The sequence below is a fragment of the Salvia hispanica genome, chromosome 4, assembly GCF_029641045.1.
Source record: "Salvia hispanica isolate PSC_SH4W2 chromosome 4, Shi_PSC_v1, whole genome shotgun sequence".
Taxonomy (NCBI): domain Eukaryota; kingdom Viridiplantae; phylum Streptophyta; class Magnoliopsida; order Lamiales; family Lamiaceae; genus Salvia; species Salvia hispanica.
The window spans coordinates 30,318,582-30,342,836 of NC_142695.1; the positions used below are offsets into that span (position 1 = coordinate 30,318,582).

A 24,255-nucleotide genomic window follows, 5' to 3' on the forward strand; every position below is an offset into this window, starting at 1 on the left:
AGCTCATATCCAAAACCTTCCATAGACCCCTGTCTGGGCCAAAAAGGAACTTAATATAAATAGGAGAATAAAGGAGAGACACATTATAATTTTATTTTACTTGAAATTTTCGATCTCCTCTCTCTACAGAAGGAGTCGAAATTCTCAGCTCTCCTCCGTGAGAATTTTGTGTCTTCTTTATTCGAGTCCTAGTATTTTGATGAGATCAGCCCACCCTGATATCGAGATACAGTTCGGGAACCAGAGAGAAGATCCATGGGCTAGTATTGATGATCATCGTGGAGAAGGCGCAAGCAATCGTCGATTCTTTGGAGAATCAAAATCGGTAACCCTAAACCATAGAATTCATGTTTTAGGATTTACTTTCTTTGAGCATGAATTATTTTGCGTTCTAGCATGCAATTATCTGTTTAACATGTGAATTGATTAATCGAATAATCGGTCAAATAGATCCGTATCTGATTTATTTGTTTTGTACATGTCTTCCGCTGTGCAAGGGGCACCAAACCCCAGCAAAATTGTCAACTCAAGAGAAGGAGCAACCCTAGGGATTGGGACAGACCTCTCTATAAGTAGAAGATCAACATTGAAGAAACATTGTCCATGCTTAGACCATTTCTTAGTTAAACTTTACCGCATTCTCTTAGATAGCTTAGCTAATGTTCACTTGAAGTTTCCGGCCATTTGCTGGTAGAAGGAGTCTACCATCCGTTTCAGCCAGTTTGATGCCGTAGTTCTAGAAGTTCATTCAGTTTCCAACGAGCCATCAACCCTTTACATGCTTTCTTATTATGCTTTCTTAGTTTAAACACTTGTTTTTACTCGCATATGACTTGGATTCCAGTAGCTACTTAGTTTGAACATCTTTGGGTTTCATAATCTTCAATGGAATGAAGTTCTTGGGTTTGATTTACGTTTCGGCTTATCTTGGGTTTAATCAGCCTAGTTCGATAGATCTGGTAGTTTTACGTGAATTTTTGTTGATCAAGTGTTTGGATCTGCCTTAGTTAAGTTAGATATAGTGTTTCTTCAAGTTTCTCAAGGTTTCAATCGATTGTTTCTTTGTCTTCTCTTTCAAATTGAAAGTAAGAGTTATATGAAATGCATGATTTCCCTTTCATTGTAGTCAGATTCATGTGTGATATTAATTAAACGATATGTTTATCGATTTTGTTTCAATTTTCAAATGCTATTATTTTATTTCTCTTGATCACTTTGATAATACTTTACTGATTGCGACAATCTACTTTTTAATAATTTAGAATATTGGATTGGATAAAAAAGTAAAATATAAGATTACTATTGACCCGAATAGCCCATGGGTTAGCTCGAAACTCGAAGATTTAGGGTTAGGACCGAAAATTTATAACTCGAAAAATCCACAGCCCGAATAACCCGCACCCAAATAACCCGACAACCCGAATGGATTGGCCCGAACCCGAGCGGGTTAGCTCAATTGACATCCCTAATAGTGATATAAGTTGTACTCCCTCCGTTCCATAGTAATGGAGGCAAAACTTTTCGGCACGGAGATTAAGAAAAATTGTGTTAGGTGAGTTAAGTAAAGAGAGAATAAAGTGGAAAATGAAAAAGGTAGAGAGATGAAGAGAGAAAAAAGTAAGAGAGAGTAAAGTAGGTGTGGAAAAATGTGTTGACTTTTACTAAAAAGGGAAATGACTCTATTACTATAGAACGGACGGAAATGGAAAAACGCCCCTATTACTATGGAACGGAGGAAGTAAATAACTTGATGTATATGAGTATTAAATTGGGATTACTTTTCTTAAATGAAAATGCCCATATTTTATGGGAAGGAAAAAAATGAAAAGTTCACATATTTTTATGGGACGGAGAGAGTAGTTTTTTTTTACCAAAATTTAGAAAATATAAAAAAAATGTCTGAAATGTTAAATTATAGAACTAATTTTTTTTCAAAAATAAAAAAACGATAATTATATTATCATCATTATATTCAAGTAATGTGATTAGTTTAAATAAGATAACTTATTGAAATATAAGATACAAATTCAAAATTTTGTTTGGCTAAAATAGATATCAAAATAATTACGTTACTACTTTGCTTATTTGAAAAAAAAAAAATAGTTGTAAGAAATAAGTTCTGAGACTAATTTAAAATTATAATTAATTATCTATTCTATTAATAGAACGTGTCAACGTGATCCCAACTAAGCTACTGGTATTAAATTTACCTAAATGGAGTACAAGGAAAAAATTAAAATGAAATAACTTCTAATTATTGCATCTTAATCTCTCTCCTCGCCCACGATAAGCATAATCAGAAAAATAGCTTCTTCTTCCCTCTCTTTATTCACGGTGGCTACCTCCACTGTGCCGTCTCCGAATTCCAGATGTAGGGGGACTGCCTCACCGCTCATCTCTTGCTCAGTCTCGTCGTCATCTCTCTCTGCGTGGAATAAGGGCGGATTCATGGATACCGTAGGGTAGAAGACAGCTTTCCGGTGGCACTCCAGGGGCGGAGGTGGGGTCAGCCGACCCCACCTGACCCCACCTGCGACCAAGACTGAGAGAGAGGAAGAGAGACATAGAGTTTGCTCATCAACTTCAAGTCCAAATACACGAATTAAAAGGAATGTGAAGGACAATAATACAACCATAAATTAAATTTCGATTTGGATTATTATTCAAACATTTCTGTGTAAGCAAATGTGTAAGAAAGGATATTCAAATATTTGTAATACTTATTGATTAAAAATCCATGAATAACATCTACAAAACGGACCAAACTAATATGTTAGAAACATCAAAGGTTTCAATCGTATTATTTTGGTCCAAATTTGTAAAACTACTATATATTTAGAATTAAATTTGAAATGTAGTCAATAGGGAATAATCATTTTTCTTATATCCACCCCAGATTATAAAGTCAATACTTTTTTATTAAAATTCCATTAATAACATCTAATAATAATGTGGGTCCCACCACCTATTAACTCTACTTTAACTTTCATTTCCCTCATCTCTCTTACTTTACCAATTGTGCATTAATCCTTGTGTCGTTTTTAATACACATATTTTTATGAGACGAGGAAGTAGAAATTTGAAAAAGTTTTTATTTATAAGGGACAGACCGAAGTGGAAGTAGTTGCTACTTTTAAGGGACGGAGGTCATATATATGTCTCATAAAATTATGCAGTAGCTACCATATACACCAATATTTGGTGTTGTTCAGTAGAATATAGAAATACTCAAAAATGAGTTTGGATTTGGGTTTGTAGCATGATTGAGAAGTTTTCTACAAAAATGAGATTTGGTGTGTGGTTAGAGAGGATCTTAGGCTATTTTATGTTTTAAACATTGTTTACCATATTGCTCCCTTCGTCCCAAATAAAGATGAATAAAGTAAGAAAGAGAGATGATTGATGGATGATTTAAAGTATGAGAGAGGAATAGACCAAACGAGAGAAAAGGTAGTTGAACAATTCCTAAGAAAGAGGCCATCGGGTCATCTTTGCTGGGATAAACGAATAAGAAAAGTGAGTCATTTTCGATGGAATGAAGTGAGAATATTTTTTGTTATTCATATGCCCACTCATATGTTTATGTTAATTTGTATAGATAGATTTTCCATACAATGATTCTTAATTAGTCTCACCCAAATTAAAGACAACTTGGACAGTGTTCTTGTACTTGGAGATTATTTGTAACGCCCCACATTTTTTAACCCTAATTTTCGAACCCTAACATTTTTGCTTTTAACGTTTTTAACGCCGTGGCATCCGTGAATTAATTGGCGAGTAAATTTCGGTTATTTGTTATTCTCGTGACCTAACTTGATTTAGGTTTGAATGGGCGTTGACGAAATTAATTTTGTAAATATACTCATTCCTTCCTTGAGGAATAATTATAGGACTCAATTCCATGTTAGATAAGCCAAATACCTAATACAAGTCCAATCTTGTAAAAAAAATATATATATATTGGGCTACACAATTTGAATAAAATACAAAAGGTCTTGAGGCCCAAATAAATTAAATCCTACGCCAAATAATTCCAAGAAAAATAGAAGATCTCATTGCAGGTATCTTCCCCTCTACCGTGATTTTCCTCTTTATTCGATCAATACTCAATTAACCTCAAATTAATTGAGCAAATCAAACACCAAAATTACTCCTCTCCCACGTCTCACGCTCCCTCATCTCGTCACCCCAATCTGTAAGAGAAATCCTTCCAATTATTTCCCCACAATCAATTGAAATCAATCACCCAAAATAACTACTCAATACATTGCTATATCACCCCTCTACACTAATCTCTCCGCCTCACACAATTTGGCAGTCTCTCCTAAATCACTTTTGAATCACAAAATTTCCTCAAGGCGGCAGAGAAGAGAGAGTTCATCATCCTCCCCCTCACAATCCTAACCCCACCGAGAGAAAAGGCGGAGAGTTGGATCGACCGCTTCCGAGCCACAACCTCTTTTGTTTACAGCAACTCGTCCCAAATTATTGCAGGTATACACTTTCCCCACCCAAATCCAATTCCATACTTGTGCATCTCATGGAACTAGTAACCGAAGCAAATCAATAATTCGAATATAAATCAAAGAACCGAACTTTAATTCATGAAATAAGAACTTATCTGCGGGGCTAATCAGGTGGAAACGAGGCTGCTTCGGATGAAGTCGAGACCGCTGGAGAGGCGACGCAGCGGCTGCTACGGCGCCGAGCGACGGCGGTGGGTGCGGGCGACGAATCGGAGTCAGCAGTGGCGTCGACTCCGGTGCAGCGGTGATTTGGAGAAAGCAACGGAGCTCTAACTTTTTTTCTGGTGTTTTGGTGTTGCGATTCTGGGAGAGAGAGCCGACGGTATCTTATTTTGAAAAGGGAATTTGATTCTCAATTGTTTATGCTTTAATTATTTGGGGTGTATGTTTTAAGGTGAAAATGGAGTATAAGTGTTTTACGATGGAGTTGGAATGGGAGTTTACATTTCTCCTTTTCTTCTTTTCAATTTTGATCTTTTTTTTTTTTTTTTTGGAGCTGTCGTGTGTTTTGGAAAGCTAGTAATATTATTTTGCATCTTATTTGAATGAGTGTTTTCTTTTGTAGGACTTGGACTCTTCGAATTTTAATTTGGTTTTGGGCTGGTATATGTAATTGTTCTGGGCTATGAAGTTAATTAAATCCATGTTAATTGAGATAACTCTTTGCCAAATTGTTGGGAACGGTTAGGTTTGGTATACTGAAAAGCATGTTTCGAGCAAGTTTCCCGCGAATAGAATCTTGCTTGTATACGTAAAACTCTACAATCCACTTTTAACCCGATTCAGTATTATTCGAGCAGTCTCGCACGAATAGAACCACTATTATTATTACATTGTGTTTGCTTGTAAATTTATAAGATGTTTTATAAATATTTAAATGCATAAGGAGTAAACAAATTCTAAGTCTTTTGCTTAGTAGAACGGTTGTGGGCGTCGTCCACTTTAAGGTAACACGGTCAGATCTATGCAATGCTTTGCAAAAGAAAATGAAGAATTTCACAACTTAGATAGGCTTTGACTACCTATCGTGAAAGGTTGCAATGTCAGTCCGCATATTTCTAAGCCTTACTGAAATAAGATGACATTGGTGTGGTATAGCACTGAACGGATCTAACAGCAAGACGTGTCTTTATGCTATCTACTGAAAGACTAGGTCTTGATAAAATACTATTTCTTGATATACATATGTTAGCATTGAGCATACGGTATTGATTATGCACTACTTTGACTTATCAAATGGTGCGGGTTTTTCGCAATCCAATAATCCTGATATATTGGGTAGTGGTGATTAATATCTAGCGGTGCTAGGATTGCTATTATGTTGAAACGTGCGCGAGGTGAGTCTCGTTTGATAATGTCCTCAAGAGGAGCTCAAACAAGGTTTTATTATTCAGAAAACTGGTCAGTTGAAGTTTTATTACTCTATGAATAATAAATAAATGTTTCTTGCTAAGTCCACTCTTGGAATTAATAAGATGTTAATTAATTAAGTCCATAGCAGACATTAATTAATTAATGGACATTTATATCTCAAGTGCGAGAAATAAATAATAAACAAAGTGGAAACTCGGCGGATTACTTGTAATTTCGGATTTGGATGGATAGAGTTCAATATTACTTCTGTAGTGGCTGCTCGTAATATTCCAATATAAGCTTGTATTAAATTGTGGGTTCAATTTAATTAATAAAAAGCTAATAGGGGGAGCCCATATCCAAAACCTTCCATAGAGCCCTATTTGGGTCCAAAAAGAACTTAATATAAATAGGAGAATAAAGGAGAGACATATATATAATTTTATTTTACTTGAAATTTTCGATCTTCTCTCACTACAGAAGGAGTTGAAATTCTCAGCTCTCCTCCGTGAGAATTTTGTGTCTTCTTTATTCGAGTCCTAGTATTATGATGAGATCAACCCACCCTGATATCGAGATACAGTTCGGGAACCGGAGAGAAGATCCGTGATCTAGTATTGAAGATCATCACGTGGAGAAGGCGCGAGCAATCGACGATTCTTTGAAGAATCAAAATCGGCAACTCTAAACTGTAGAATTCATGTTTTAGGATTTACTTTCATTGAGCATGAATTATTTGCGTTCTAGCATGCAATTATCGGTTTAACATGTGAATTGATTAATCGCATAATCGGTCAAATAGATCCGTATCTGATTTATTTGTTTTGTACAAGTCTTCCGCTGTGCAAGGGGATTCAAACCCCAGCAATTGGTATCAGAGCCAATTTTTAGCTCTGATTATGTGGATTAATTTCATGTTATGTGAATTGTTTGAACGCATGTTAAATGTTTATACGTTTTGTACGAGTAGACATAGTTTGAATTAGCCCATGTTTTAATCAAATCGGCATGTGTTTTTCTTCAAATTTGTTTTCCAAATTTTGTAATGCCGTAGACTGATTTATTGGGAATTCAATTCATAATCATTGATACAATTGTTACTTGGATTCCATAATTGGAATTGGAATCACGTCGATCACAAGTATTCCATGCGCTATGGTTCCAATTCATACATATATGTGTTCTTGGAATCACCGTGAACGTGGCAGCACCGATCAGTTGGCTGCGCAGAAGAAGCGGGCAGATCAGCGGCGGAGGTGCAGCGGCGCTGGCGGCTGGAGTGACAGTGGTTTGACGGCGTTGAAGCAGCAACGCTGATGACGATGATCACGACACAGCGGCAGCGACGACGGAGCAGGGCTGGCAGTTGCGATGACGACGTCGCGACAGCGACGACGACGCAGCAGCAGCAGCAGCAGCAGCGCTGTCCGGCATGCTGTGTCAGCAGATTCCCGATTGGCGCGAGACAGCAGGTTTCCGGCGGCAACAGCTTTTCGAGTGGGAGCCCTTCTTGGACAGTTTCCCGAGCTCGGAGGAAGCTATTGTCGCAGCCGCTGCGAAGGCGACGTCGCAGCAGCGACGACGCAGCAATAGCAGTAGCGCCGGAGATGATGCAGCGGCAACGTCCGCGGTTCAGTGGGAGTCAACTTTCCAAACTTGAATAGGGTTTCCAAATCCTTGGATTCAATTTTGGAAATAAGTCAAGATTAATTGGAAATTAGATTTGAATATATCTTGTGGATTTTATATATTATATATGATTTGATTTTGTATTAAATCATGGATTAATTATAGATTTTATCCTTATTTTATAGATTTGTAGGGATTTAATTCCTAGACGAAAATTCTAGTTAAATTTGGATAATGACAATCTAATATTTATCTATATCCTATGGATTAATGTGGATTTATCCCTACACATTCCTAGTTGGATTTATATAATGATAATATTATTTTATGCTTATCCTATGAGTTTATGTGAATTTATTCATAGATAAATTCTAGATGAATTTGGATAGTGATAGTATAATATTTTATTCTTATCATATAGATTTATATGGATTTGTTCCTAAATAAATCTTAGATAAATTTGAATAAATATAATATAATATTATCTTATTCTATGGATTTACTCCAAGATATATCCTAGATGAATTAGGATAAACATTTATATTAATTTATTTTATCCTATGAATTTGAATAGATTTAATTTTATTAAGACAAATCCTAGATGGATTAAAATAAGTATTAATCCAAGTTATCCTTATCTTTTGGATTTATATCCTAGATAGATTAGGATGTTAATGATATATAAGAAAATCCTTATTTAATTGGATTTAGATAAATTTATTTATCTAAGAAATCCTAAGTAATGTTTGATATATCCATGATGTCTATTCTAAATAGAATTGAGATTGATATAAATCTTGGTTGATAGGATTTTATTTTTATCTAATGGATTATGATGGAATTGTTTCTATCTAGTAATATCCTAGTACGATTTAAATAATGATAATCCTATATCAACGTTATCTTGAATTGTAGGATATGATTTTATCGAAATAAAATCTAGAATCATCCTAAATGGATTTAGATGGTTAACTCTATCTTCATAAATCCTAAATAAATTTGGATAATTATTATCCAATATAAAATTTAATTATTTAATTGATTCTCCCTCTTGACTAGATTAAATAATTGTCGTTAATTATCCTGTGTGTTTAAATGCCATGCATTAAATGGATTTATCGGTTTATTTGGTGTTTATCTATTTTAAGTGGATTATCTGCTTTATCTGCTTATGTGATAATTATGCAAACACCATACAAAATATCTAAGTGATGATTACAATAAGTGCGTTGTATATGGTCTCCATCGGTTGAACTGCCAAATTTGTGAAGCTGATTTTCTAATATTATCGCCACCTACAGAGTAGGGACAATAATCCTACGAAAACAGTAAGTTCATAAGGGCAGACTTCTCACTAATAAATAGAATGAACTAGAAAGTAGTTCCCAATATTATTGCCACCTGCAGAGTGGGGACAATAATCCTAAGGAACTGCGAGTTTCAGGGTTCAATCAGAATTTATGAGATAGCTTGGTTTTTTATCAGCACATGAACATTGTTATGGGAGTGTGTTGTAGAAATAAAATTCTGTAATGCTAAATCTGATGGTCGTGCTTAGGCAACATTAGACGTATTAACCTCCAGAGGAGGATACAATTTATTAATTTTGCTGTTGTAAGATACATAATTGTTTTGTGGTTATTTGTGATTATGTATTGAGCATGAGTATGTGATAATAAGTTTATTTGCCAAATCTTCATTATGTCATTTAATATTTGTCTACGATCCTTAAAGAAAGTAAACTCGAATGCCTAAATTATGTAGACCGGAAACGAAAGTGGATAAGATTCTCACCGCTGAAAACTTGGAGTTTATACTCAATGATTCATGTCCTCCATTTCCTCGACATAATTCCACGAAGAATGTTCGAGAATGCATTATGCATGTACTTGGCAAGCTCTTTGAGGAATAAGGTCAAGCTATTTTCCTTTAAGTAGCTCGACAAGTCTTGGTTAATGACGATGAAAGATGGATATCAATAGAATCTGTCAAGATGATTCGATTGGAATATCCTAGAGTGAAAGAATGTTTTGAGGATCTTTTGATGAATCAAATAGTTTCTGACACAAGTCATCGCCTAAAGTAATAAGAAATGACTACAAGAAGGTTTAACTAAAAAGTTGAAAATCTTCAGAATTATAAACGTTATATTACAGTTAGAGGAAAGTAACATGATAGATGACAAATTCATAAAGGCTGCATTTTTTCTTAAGTCCTAGTTCATTTGAACAAAAGACTAGATATGGAAATAGGAGAGCCTGAATTGTCACCAAAGTTTGTTTAAAGCGAGAAAAGATGCTTTGTGAGTTGGATTGACCTATTTTATAGAAGGACAATGACTTACATGACAATGCAACTTCTAAGTAAAAGATCTTGATCAAGTTAGGTTTTTGTTGCAGTGGGAGCTATTAATGCTCAACTATTGTTTTATGGTTGATGCTTAAGGCATCATAGTATTAAAATAATATAAGTGCGACGAGGTTGAGTATTTGAACACATCAACTTCTTTATCATTGAATGATAAAGTATTTATGGCTCTTAGCCTTAAGGCCAAGAAAATACTTAGAAATTGTTCGAACTGATCTAGACTAGCAAGATTTTAACAGTTCGTTAAATAGCTTGAGAGTTGAGAAAGTCTATTTGATGCACTATGAGTTAGAATCATTTGATTTTTCAAGAGATCCAGAATAGTTATAGAAGTGCAACATAGAAAGACTAGCAAGTCTCAATAGTTTATGCCATAAGGAGACGAGCAAAGTGTTGTTATCAGTAGTGGGAGTCTAATCTCCATTAACGAATCCAAGCATTCATCTAATGAATGGGATAGTTATGTAAGAAGGAATCGAAGTCTTTCTAAGACAAGTTTGATTAAGAGATGAGTTGTACTCATTAAAATCTTATCATTGATGGGATAAACATTAAAGAAACTACCAACATTGTACCTTCTACAAAACACGAGTTGTGGACTAGAGCGTCTCTAGTCTAGCACATCTCAAGGTGTAATGTTGTTCCAACACGTGTTGGAAAAGTGTCCAAGAAATTGGAGTTGTGTACTGAGGCATGTTTTAAGGTTTGTCCCAAATGATGTAAGGTTATAAGTTCTGTAATCTTCAAAGTTATAATTCTTGTATGAAGATCAAGAGATGAACTACAAGCCTAACAGCGTGATAACTCTCAAAATAAAGAGAGAGATATCGGATTTTCCACATTACCAAGAAGTCATACCATTAGAAACTTTTGCACTAATAAAATCAACTTCAGTACCTAAGATTGTAAGAACCATATCGTAGTGGGAGCGTTCCACTGGAACACGACAAGTTCATGGGTCTATGAGTGTCGTAAGACCCAGTCTTAGATTAACTTGAACATAATCCCTTTAACAACAATGTAATATTGGTTAATTTGGATAATCATCCTTGAAAAGGTGATAGATTCCATATTAAAATCTAAGATAAACAATATGTTTTACAAGACTTGCAATACTACCTACAGGCTGTGTCAGTCAGTGGGAGCAAGTATCTTTGCAAGTGTAAATATGGATCTCAAATGGCTAGACAATGACAATGGGTTATGCCCAAAGAGAATTATCTTTTCGCTATCGTTGTGCCAGAATTTATTCGATCATATTGTCTATTAGAACTTATATAAATTAGAATATATGTATTATGATTGTCAAGACAGCCTTCTATAAATAGAAGTCTTGAGGAAATCATCTACTAGAACATTCTAATGGATATGTAATTAAGGGCAAGAAACGCATGATTGGAAGCTTATAGACCTTCGTGGTCTTAGGCAAGCATCTAAATCGGAGTATATGTGTTTTATCAAAATTGTCAAATATTTGGAATTTGACTTGTGTCCTTAACAGTGCTGTAAGCACAAGCAAGTTGAAGGTGCATTACATATGGTATTACTGGTACTCTACAATGAAGAAATCTACAAAAGTTGCAAACAACCTAGATTGTCATCTGGCGTAGGAAACTGGTTGTCTACCCAGTTTAAGATAAATGATTTAAGAGAAACTAATTATATTCTTAGCATCTAAGTCCTTTTAAGATCGCTAGAAAGAATATTGAGATTCTCTTAGGAATCCTATATCTACACATTGCTTGGAACATTTAAGCATTAGAAATTCCATGATAAGGTTTATACCTTTCAATATGGAATAGTCTTGTCTCTAGTCAAGTGTCGTTTGACGCTTAGTGAGATTAAGAATAATGAGACTAGTGTTGGAGATAGATGTCTCATGTATGCTATAATGTGTACTAAGTTTGATATTAGTTGTGCTTTTGCATAACAAGTATATATCATATTAACCATGACAAATGATTTTGATTGAGGTAATGAATATACCCCAGTGCTTGAGAAAGACTAGTAACTATATTCTAGTTACCGGTCATTCATGTATTGTCCTTGGGGTTACACTGTCTTAGTTTTATGACTAATCAGTGATTGAGTAAGTCATCCTCTGAATATGTGTTTAATTTAGGAATATCTTCCTAATAGCTTTAATCGTAAGTTTGAGTATGCCTATGAGTATTATTTTAAATTACTCTAGTGAAGGCTAACTCGAGTGACACACGATTTTATTAAGCTAAGCAATCACATATGGGGATGAAATTAATTAAAGATCAAGTACGCAGCAAAGACATTATGGTGAAAAAGATATAATCTGAGAACAACCAAGCAGATTTTTCTTTCACCTTGTGATATGAATAGTAGTTCGATATATCTAGTATCAATACCTGCTTTGTGTATAAGTGGGAGAGTTTTTGGCAGTGGGTATACTCGAAAGCATGTTTTGAGTATAAATGGGAGATTGTTAGGTTTGGTATACTGAAAAGCATGTTTCGAGCAAGTTTCACGCGAATAGAATCTTGCTTGTATACGTAAAACTCTACAATCCACTTTTAACCCGATTCAGTATTATTCGAGCAGTCTCGCACGAATAGAACCACTATTATTATTACATTGTGTTTGCTTGTAAATTTATAAGATGTTTTATAAACATTTAAATGCATAAGAAGTAAACAAATTCTAAGTCTTTTGCTTAGTAGAACGGTTGTGGGCGTCGTCCACTTTAAGGTAACACGGTCAGATCTATGCAATGCTTTGCAAAAGAAAAAGAAGAATTTCACAACCTAGATAGGCTTTGGCTACCTATCGTGAAAGGTTGCAATGTCAGTCCACATATTTCTAAGCCTTACTGAAATAAGATGACATTGGTGTGGTATAGCACTGAACGGATCTAACATATGTTAGCATTGAGCATACGGTATTGATTATGCACTACTTTGACTTATCAAATGGTGCGGGTTTTTCGCAACCCAATAATCCTGATATATTGGGTAGTGGTGATTAATATCTAGCGGTGCTAGGATTGCTATTATGTTGAAACGTGCGCGAGGTGAGTCTCGTTTGATAATGTCCTCAAGAGGAGCTCGAACAAGGTTTTATTATTCATAAAACTGGCCAGTTGGAGTTTTATTACTCTATGAATAATAAATAAATGTTTTTTGCTAAGTCATCTCTTGGAATTAATAAGATGTTAATTAATTAAGTCCATAGCAGACATTAATTTCGGATTACTTGTAATTTCGGATTTGGATGGGGAGAGTTCAATATTACTTCTGTATTGGTTGCTCGTAATATTCCAATATAAGCTTGTATTAAATTGTGGGTTCAATTTAATTAGTAAAAAGCTAATTGGGGGAGCCCATATCCAAAACCTTCCATAGATCCCTGTCTGGGTCCAAATAGGAACTTAATATAAATAGGAGAATAAAGGAGACATAATTCATTCATTATTATTCTCATAATTTTGATAGCAAAAATTTCGTCCCCTCTATACTAGAGGAGTTCGAATTTCACTCCTAATTAGAGAAGGATTTCTTCTGTCTTCTTTATTCGAGTCCTAATATTTTGATAAGATCAACCCACCCTGATATCGAGATACAGTTCGGGAACCAGAGAGAAGATCCGTGGTCTAGTATTGAAGATCATCACGTGGAGAAGGCGCGAGCAATCGACGATTCTTTGGAGAATCAAAATCGACAACTCTAAACCGTAGAATTCATGTTTTAGGATTTACTTTCATTGAGCATGAATTATTTGCGTTCTAGCATGCAACTATCTGTTTAACATGTGAATTGATTAATCGCATAATCGGTCAAATAGATCTGTATCTGATTTATTTGTTTTGTACAAGTCTTCCGCTGTGCAAGGGGATCCAAACCCCAGCAATATGAGCGGCCGGAATTGATCGAAATCCTTAAGCTTTTAATTGAGAAAAATTTGTAATCTACTCGATAAAATAATCGAAGCTTTAGGATGCATGCATCTTATTATTGCTTGATTCCTTGTGTTGATCCATGTGTTATTTTAAAACTCTAAAGGTGATATCTCGCAAGTGAATCGTGATCGCAAGGGAATGAATATAATTTCGGATTAAGCGTACGAGGTGGGCTCTCTTTTAAATAAGGACAATGTCCTAACTATTTTATCGATGAGAATGAAATGCAAAATGTTTATCATGTCGTAATTTGTTTTAACGTGCCTATCTGAAATGGCAAAATGCCATTTATTATTTAAATCGAATTCGGGTCCTTGTAGGGCTGTAAACCCTACTTGGATTAGTGTACACCTATGGTAGACTGTGTGTCGGCGTACGGGTTGGCCGGTCTAGTGACTTGGTTTGTGGCCACATTCCAAGTCATGTATGAGCAGATATGGTTAACGTCTATGAAAAAATGGCTGCGCAGCCGCGATTTTTGAACGATGGAAATATTTTTGGTGCCTCGGGCCTTTCAAACACTAAAACCCCGATGGTTACCTACAATGGCATGATAAATATAAATATTTTTGATAAATTGTTTTCGGCATGAGTCCACTGAGTATTTTATAGTACTCAACCCTGCATATGTTTTCTTTATGTGCAGGTTGAGCGGCGACGAGCTTGAAGTGGTGTTGAGTCGAACCTGAATTATTGTTGGATTTTATTTGAACTCCGAGGGTCGTCGTGTCTTCATACACGTCGTCACTCTCACTCTTGGATGCTTCTGCTGAGATAATACTATTTTTCACAACTATGTTTTGAACCCTTTTACTCTTGAATTATAAATTATGATAATTGTTGACTTTGGTTTTAGAACCTAAGCATTTACTCTGATTTTTCTCTCGACATTTGAATATTAATTATCTTTGTCAAACTCTTTATTGAAACCCTAGAAAATTCTCCCTTCTTAAAGTCCCATTGGTCGCGACCTCCCGCATTTATTAACCCTAGAAAGGACGGTCGTGACATTATTGGTCTCATACAATAGTACTTTGCATAGTTACTGAATGCCAGCACTTGTATGGAAGGCCGTTATTTCCCTACACAAAAACAAACTACTCCAAAATGGGGCAACCATTGTAGAAATTTTATTGTGCAAAGATGATCATATATAAAGATACAATGCAAGATTTATTATTAATAATTAATAATTGAACATTTAGCAAGACGTATACATAAATTCACAAATAACGCTTCCACGATCCCCCAAATTAGTTGACTCAAACCCTCAAAACCTATTCATTAAAAAGAAAGCATCTTACTAACTACATCATGTTTCATGGTTACAATATAGTTTGAAAGTATAACTCAACTCACATAAATACGATATTAGTATTCCATTAGTTGCGAATATATTTGCAGGTCCAACCGAGGTGTTGCGTGAGCAATTAGAGGCTTAGCCAATGCGCCATCGTCTCCTGATGACTCGGCCAAGTTAATGTTGTTTGTACCGATAGGTGGCCTCCAGCTAAAACCCTGAATAAGTTTGGCGAGAAGTATGGTGCTCATGGTAGAACCAAGAACAATTCCAGGGCATCCGCGCCTTCCAGTACTAAATGATAAGATTCGCAAGTCATGATCAGAAAGCACAACTTCAGATCCTCCGTCAACAATGTGCCGCTCAGGCTTGAATTTGAGAGGCTCATCCCAAATCCTAGGGTTCCGTCCCAAGCCACGTCGACTAAGGACCACATAGCTCTTCTTTGGGATCGAGTAGCCACCCACAATAGTATCTTTGCTCGAAATGTGAGGGACATTAAACGGTGCTAATGGATGTAACCTGAACGACTCTTTCAAACAAGCTTTGATATAATTTAGTTTAGGCATATCCGATTCCTGGACTAACCTATTCTTGCCTACAACACGGTCTAACTCTTCACATGCCTTAGCAAGAAGGTCTGGTTGATTGATCATCTCTGCCATAGCCCACTCAGCTGCATTAGATGGATTGTCAACTGCCTCAATCATTATTTCCTGCAAAACCGATATCACTACACAATCAAAACACTTATTATGAAATTTTGAGTCCACACAAGTTTTCACTCAAAGGCTCCAGTACAATTTAATTTAGCATCTAGAACACGAAATACTTACCACAATTAGAGCTTTTATCTCTCGAATTGACAAGAGGGGTTCGTTTTCTGAGTTCTTGAGGTTAATAAGAATATCAAGAATATCATCTCCTTCACTCTTCAGCCCTAGATTCCACATTTCCATTCTTTTATCGATCGCCGGATCTTGGTACTTTCTGACATTCTCAATGGCGTTCCTTACAATCCTTTTGTGTCCATCCAAATCGAGAACCTCCAACCACGGTACAAAATCAGCAACACCGAACGCATAGAGACAAGAAAGAATTGTGAACAATCCATCCACATGTTCTCTCTCTTCAATTCCCGGGCCCCCATCCTCCATTCCCGGCCCGAAAAACCTCTCACCAAACACCATTTTCCTAGTCACATTGCCACAATAATGTTGGGTTGCATCTCTCAAGTTCACCACCCCATTGATGCCTGGATTCTTCCACTGGTTGAAGACATATTTTACGAGATGGTCGGCCTCCTCACATCTCTTTGCGTGGAGCCGCCTGAACACACCCGAGGTGAGCACCTCTGATGCCATAACTCTCCTCATTTTCTTCCACTGATCACCGGATGGCGAAAGGGCCAACGTCAGGTACCCATCGCTGACAAGGCGGGCAGCAAGGGCGTTTGGCCTGGAGGCGAAGACGGCGTCGTGCTTCTTCAAGAACTCTCTAGAGAGTTCTGGAGAAGTGACGGAGATGACGTGGACGCCGCCGAGTTTGATGCAGGCGATCTCTGTGTTGAGTTGTTGCATGAGATTGTGTATCCATCGGGAAACAGGCTTGTTTGTCAGCATTTGCGGAAGGCTGCCAACTAAAGGGAAGGCCCTCGGACCTGGTGGAAGTGGCGGCGCCGCTGGCGATCTTTTCTTAATGGATATGAGTTTGAAGAAGATTAGTGAAAGTAAGCATGTTGCTAGGAACGTTGTGATGCCGAAATTAGATATTGTTTCCATTTCTCTGTTTGTTTGAATTGGTTTGGATGTGTTTAGCTTCTGATCTGTTCATGCGTTTTATAGTGGAAATTTGATAGATATCTACTTCAATAATCTACCATAAAAAACACGAGCACATTGCAACTTGCGTAAAATAATACTCCTATTATATAGTGTAGATCATAACGTTTGACCCTTTTCAATGTATTATACTATGACTTGCATAATGAATCCTGATCAGGTGTAAGTTAAGTGTGTAACCATTATTTAACTCACTATTGCGTCTTAATCAGTATTCTCTTTTAAAAAAAATAAGCTACTTGGATTAAATATGTATGCACCTTTATTACACGTTAAAAATATGCATGCCTTATAAATGTTTTATAAATTTGGGCTGTTTATTATATTTGTGATCAAAGTTGAACCATATCTTATTGCGAACTATCCTATTTAGATAACACAAATCTTCTTTTTAGTTCATGTTAGATAATTTGGATTTTAAAAATACAAATATCATATTTAGATCGTTAAACATCTTTTCTAAAACGAACAAAAAATAATCTTCGTATTATCGAAAAATGATCTCCGTGGTTTGATTCTATATTATGCAATAATTAGATTGAGTTTTGTATATCACAACCCTTATTATAACTAGTATATTTAATTTAAGATGACAGGGCAAATGATATGTTTTTATCTATTGTACTCCCTCTTATAACTATACCAGAAAAATTGTTCTTAACTAGAATTAGATACGTCATTGCAGAACAAATAAAAAATTACTATGTCAATAGATTTGAAAAAAATCTATCTTATTTTGTTTTTAATGTGAAGTATTGGATAATCATTAGTACTATTAATTCGAGTAGATAAGGGTATGTATATCATCTTTCATAAAGTCATTGACGTCTTGTGCCAAAAGTTAGTATCTAGTACTTCCTCCATCCCACTCCATCCCATTGAAGATAATCCACTTTTCTTTTTAGTTTGTCCCAACTAAGATGATCCATTACTTAAAATGGAAACACATTTATCTCTACTTTATTCCCTCTCTCTTACTTTACTCTCTCGTCTCAACAATCAAAATAAATTTGCATAAAATCCCGTGCCGCCCAAGAAATGAGTCATCTTCCTTGAGACGGAGGGAGTAGTATATCTTTACCGGTTACTATTCAAGTGTTTATCTCTATTTTCAACAGCTCTTAGTATGCAAAATAAATTAAATTTTACATGGTTAATGCTATTCACGTTTAATTATTTTTAATTTATACTCCCTCCGTTCCATTAAATATGCAATATTTGAGAATCGGTATGGGTTTTTATGTAGTGTTGTTTTGTGAGTTAACGAAGAGAGAGTAAGGAAAGAGAGATAAAAAAGTAGAGATAGAGATTTTTCCATTTTAAGAAACGTTTCATTTTTAATAAGACAAACTAAAAAAGAAAACGTTTCATTTCTAATGGGACAGAGAGAGTATTTACTATTTTGATTATATTTTGCATTATAAAAATATTATTAATTTATTAATAAAAACTAAAATTTAAAAAAATTAAACAATTTTAAAATATTATCCTGGTGATTGATTCTATAACAAACTTCTTGAGTTACTCCATATGCTATTTGTTAAGGTTGGATAAGTCTATGGTCATGTCCTAGTAATAACAAAGCCAGAAGTTGGAATCATTGGCTCGTTTCATTTTCATAGTCATTACACACTTATATTCTCGGACTACAGAGTCAAAAATGTGGTTATCAACTTACCTATTCTCTTTTCTTTCTCTGCCTTCTATCCCGTTGGACGACTTCTATTTGGCTCTTAGCTCACCTTCATATCCTTAGACGCATCTTCGGAAGCATCTATGATCTCTTTGATCACTTGTTTCAACCTTATGCTCCCCCTATTTCTTTTGTATTGTTGCACCTTCTTCCAAACCAGGCAGTACTTGAGGGGGGTCCTCATTTTATATTGCAATGTTGCCTCCTCGAGTATATTAGTCTTGCTCCATCTGCTTCCACATTAGTGTCTGAATTGTTACTTATAGCACAGTTGTTTGAGATTTGTTGACTGACATTCTCAAAGTGGGCTCGGATCATATAATATGTGCGCTCAACAGTGCATTCGGTGCGTTCCTCTTCGTAGAAAATCAGCACTCTTTTCCCATAATAGTTTTTCCTTTGGGAGTTAGCAACAAAAGATATTTCACAAATGTAGGGGAACATTAAGGTCCTATTGCCCCCTTTAGTGTTAAGTTCATTCTTAATATCAACCATTAGATTAAAAGGATGGACGGACTAGATGAAGCCTCACAAAATCATTCCGTGTTGCATTATTAGGTTCATTTTTGTACATTATATGGGTATAATTGTAAAACAACAATGAATTAAAATGGAAGGAACGAGAATTATGCTGGATTTTCATAGACCTTCTCTCTCTCTCTCTCTCTCTCACTCCAACCATCTCACTCCTCAAATCCACGATTGAAATTCGTCTCCCCTAATTCCACCCCATTTCGAAACCCTAGCCGCCATTTCACAGTCAAAACCTCACTCCATTCGTGTAACGACTGTCCAGTTCAAGTCAACAACAAGGTAGGGTTGTAATGCTTCAAGTTTTGGTAATACCCACTATTAATTGAATTATTTATGAACTAAAAATCAATTACTATCAAACCTCAAAATTCTATTGTTTAGTAATCCATCGACAGATGAACTAAAACAATAATTAAAGTACGAGACATGAAATAAACAAACAAAACTCAAGGTTGAATCTTAAAGTCTTGCTCCTCTTGTCTTGCTTCAATCACCAAGAATGATGGAAGAATTAGGTTAAGGAGTGGAGAGGGAGGAGTCTTGGAGGCTCCCCTTTTGGGGGCAATGGAAGGGTTAATATTATGAATTAGGTTATCGAGTATTTATAGACTTGAAACCGATTTAAACTTGTTAAAAAGTCTCCTCCAAGAAATAGTAAATATGGAATTTTCGTGCCACATAGGTTAAGGAAAATATTTGGCTTCACAAGGTAATGTCTTCTTTCCTTCCTTTAATTTTCGCCTAAATTTTGCACTTGACAGTTTTGCGTGACTTTGGTAGAGCGGCCATAACGTTTTCTATAGAACTCCGATTGAGATGATCAAGGTTCCAACGTGAAGCTCTTTCAAATGCAAAGAGAATGGTATGTAGCACGCCCTGATCGGACTTCAGGATCACCGGCAAATTGAGTTTGAACACAGGTTGTCGTGCGCGACTGGGCCCTGCGGGCCGCTGGACAGCTCTTGAACGCTCTGGAATGGTTGCGCTTCAGTTCTGACTTTTGACCTTTTTATGCTCTTTTTCTGCTTTATTTTGCACATTTCTCACAAAACACACTAAAATACCAAAATGAATAAAATATGCAAATAATGGACATGTAATGCAACTTTGATACTCAAAACGGACCAAAAAATGCTTTAAAATAGTGCAAAATCCGAGCGTATCATACCCCTAAACTTGAATATTTTTTGTCCTCAATCAAAACAAGAAGAAGCATATATAGACGCACGGATTGCATACGGACTAGACGCCATAATTGCCTCAAATTATGGAGAAGATAGATTAAGCATGAATTAACGCAATCAAATCAAGCAAGACTTATTAGTGCACTTTCATTACTAACTCGTCGAACACCTTGAATTAATGCAATCACATGTGGCAAACTTCCTAAGATGGGAAGTGTATTTATCTCTCACTCTCAAAGTGTATTAGGTAAAATGTATAAGCATTCAAATCATGCATCATGCAAAGTTTACCATAGGCTTGCTCAAAGTCTAATCCCTCCTCTACTTGATGTGATTAAGCATCAAAAGTGACTAAACCTAAACATAGCAAAAGTGATCAATTTCTACCACATCAAACTTAGCACCCAACCAACAATTCAAATCTCAGTAAACTCTAGACTTTGTCTATATTTCTTCTCACTTCCCAAATTCCTTTAATTTTCCTTTCTTTGCTACTCAACCTTCCTTTCTTTTTTTTCTTTTTTTTTCCTTCTTGTTTTTTTAATACTACAGCATTCTTTTTAATTCAAGCATACTTCGAATTTCTCTATTTTACAACATGCACTTTTCTACATTTAAGCACACTACTTTTTATAAATTTCCTCATTTTCTCTCCAATTCCTCTACAAAAGATATAAAAATTCTAAGCAACTAATCCAAGGAGTTGTCCCCATTAATTTGACTTCCAAAGGATAGGCTTAAAGGCTCAAAATTGGCTCCAAAGGATAAAAGAGATTTTTGAGAAATGGTTTAAAATTTTGGATATAAAAGTAGGCTATGAAAAGACATCCTTCTTCATCAACTTAAACACTATGTAAACTTAGGCAGACTAGGAGCAAGTTCTAGAAACATATACATGCATGCAGATAAATCACACAAGAAAGAATTTAAGACTCAAATCTCACAAGGTATAAACATGATTCAAGGCGAACAAACAATTCACTAATTATGCACATTTTCACCAAATCATCATATCAAAACGTCAAGTCATACCTAAACATAGATGGAAATAATTAAATATCAAAGGCAACTCAGTCTAATGTGTCCCTACACATGCGTGTTTCTAAAATTCTCCATGTAATGCTCATGACACAATTCACCTTGGGTTTTTTAAAAAAAAAAAAAAAACCTAAACTCACGATCCACCACTTCATCCCCCCAAACTTATTTACAACAAAGTGTAAAATAAGTTTGTAGAGTAGGTAGGGACGTGAGTAAACTAGAAAAACAGAAAACATACCTTGAAATTTTCGCGTAGAGGCTGGACGGAGCAAAAATTCAAAAAAATTGAAAAATTGCCGTTGGAAAACTTTAGTTGGGCATCGGTCGCTGGTGGCTAGCCAGCGGTCGCTACGACGAGTCAGAATGTTTCAGCAATTGCCCAATGGGCCGCTACGTGCACCACAACGGTCGCTGGGAGAAGTCCAGAACCTGCGAAAAATTTCAACCAAAACAAAAAATATTAAACACAAAAAGTACTTTAAAAACTAGAAAAAAAATGGTTGGGGGTTACCTCCCAAAAAGTGCTTATTTTTCGTCTTTAGGTTGTTCTTTGAAGTTCATGACTTATCACCATCGTAGGAATTCCATTGGGATGCCTTTGTACCTACAATTTCACAATGTGAGCATAGAATAAAGAAACTTATAGTAGGATACAACACAATATTTGGCAATCCCCCAATATGCAAGACCAATTCATCTACCTTGATTTAAAAATCATCCCCCCATCATGATCTCTATCCCTCAATAATTTGGAAGAATTTTCAATAATAGGCCAAGATCATGCAAAACAATATAAGCTCAAAAATATACACAAGTCATGCAAAATAAAATAACCTCACAATGCTATGAACATGAACTATGCATATCAACAATAATAAACAAGTCAACGGGGTATTCAAATTTCATCCACAAAAAGAAGTTAATTCAAGCACACCCAACAATAATTAATTCCAATAAATCCAACTCACAAATTCACCAACAAATTATCAAAAATGAATCATCCCACATCAAACTCCAATCTAAACTACCAAAAGTTATAACAACAAACAAGTTATTCAATGAAAGAATTCAAGATCAACACTCAGAAATTATAAGAATAATGTACCTTGTGTTGGTTGACAGTTGAGCACAAGAACAATTTGATAGAATCCAAAGAATTTGAGTAGGTGAGCCAAAGAATTTGAGTAAGCGAGCGAAATTGAAGTGTGGGTGTGTGAATAATGTGGAGAAAATAGAATTTAAAGAGAGAGCGGAAGTGCGTGCATGTTAGAAAGCAAGAGGAATGAAAGCATGAAGAGTGGAAACATACCTTACATAAAATGCCGCGTCTGCCTTAGCGGTCGCTGGCTGAAGTTCAGCAGTCGCTGCTACAAGATTTTTTTTTTATTTTTTTGTTTCTAAAAAAACAAAAATAAACTAAACAAAAAAAAAATTACTTTTTTTTAGAAAAACGATTAAAACCTATAAAAAAATTAGAGTAATATTGGAACACCTCTGTTTTTGCGCTCCTTGTCCTCCTCAAAAAATCAAAAGAAAATAAAAACTAAAATTAAACAATATTACACTCTAAATTAGTATTATCGACCTTTCAATAATATCACCTTAAAGCAAAAATATTCCCTGGCAACGTCGCCAAAAACTTGATGCACTATTTTTTAGCACTACAACTACTTGCAAGTATACATGGTAAAAATAGTATAGCTAAAGGTCAGTACCGGGATATTGAACACAAGGAATATAATTGCAACTAGCCATCATATACTAAGCGTCATATACTATCTAGTGAATCAAGAGTTTTGAGTTTTCAATGAACAAACTAAACAAAAATAAATAAAATAAAAGAAACAAAGCAAATAAGATAGAATTAGGTAGATAGAGGAATTTCAAAAATAATGATTTCACTAACTCTTTAGTTATCCTAATTAGTTTACGTTCATCCGACTCAAGTTTTACCACGATTTCTTCCTATCATGCATCAATACGCATGTGTCACAATTATTGTATGAACATATAAGATAAACCAATCAAAGCTACCACCGATCAAAGATTGACAATAATCAAGGTAACAGACAATTAGTCAAGCAAAAGCTCAAGAAAAATCAAGTGGAACAAGTTCTGAACATTAAACATAAAAAGAACTACATAAAAATGAATTACTATCAAACCTCAAAATTCTATTGTTTAGTAATCCATAGACAGATGAACTAAAACAATAATTAACGTACGAGACATGAAATAAACAAACAAATCTCAAGGTTGAATCTTAAAGTCTTTATGCACCTCTTGCCTTGCTTCAATCTCCAAGAATGATGGAAGAATTAGGTTAAGGAGTGGAGAGGGAGGAGCCTTGGAGGCTCCCCTTTTGGGGGGCTATGGAAGGGTATATATTATGGATTAGGTTATGGGGTATTTATAGACTTGAAAAGGATTTAAATTTGGTAAAAGTCTCCTCCAAGAAATAGTAAATATGGAATTTTCGTACCCCATAGGTTAAGGAAAAGATTTGGCTTCACAAGGTAAATGTCTTCTTTTCTACCATGTATTTCCGCCTAAATTTTGCACTTGACAGTTTTGCACGATTTTGGTAGAACGGCCATAACTTTCTCTAAAGAACTCCGATTGATATGATCAAGGTACCAACGTGAAGATCTTTTAAAGGCAAAGAGAATGGTATGCAGCACGCCCTGATCAGACTTTAGAATCTCCAAAAAATTGAGTTTGAACAGAGACTGTCGTGTGCAAACAGTCCCAGCGGGCCGCTGGACAGCTCCAGAACTCTCTGGACTCGTTGAATGCAATCGCTGGCATGGATCCAGCGAGCCGATAGGTTACGCTTCAGTTCCAGCTTCCAGATTTGACGTT

General features: G+C 35.6%; 1 protein-coding gene and 1 long non-coding RNA gene across 2 annotated transcripts; one reads left to right on the forward strand and one right to left on the reverse strand.

Moving 5' to 3' along the window:
* Nucleotides 1-3,981: 3,981 nt before the first annotated feature.
* LOC125193267 (uncharacterized) lies at nt 3,982-5,185 on the forward strand. The gene is made up of 2 exons (XR_007171547.2): nt 3,982-4,494; nt 4,638-5,185. It is a non-coding gene; the product is annotated as an uncharacterized LOC125193267 (long non-coding RNA).
* A 9,769-nt stretch (nt 5,186-14,954) lies between these two features.
* LOC125193376 (tyrosine N-monooxygenase-like) lies at nt 14,955-16,891 on the reverse strand. The gene is made up of 2 exons (XM_048091151.1): nt 15,937-16,891; nt 14,955-15,816 (listed from the first exon to the last, which is right to left on the reverse strand). Exons 1-2 carry the CDS (start codon nt 16,879-16,881, stop codon nt 15,172-15,174), a joined length of 1,590 nt encoding a protein of 529 aa, XP_047947108.1. The 5' UTR covers nt 16,882-16,891; the 3' UTR covers nt 14,955-15,171.
* Nucleotides 16,892-24,255: the final 7,364 nt, after the last annotated feature.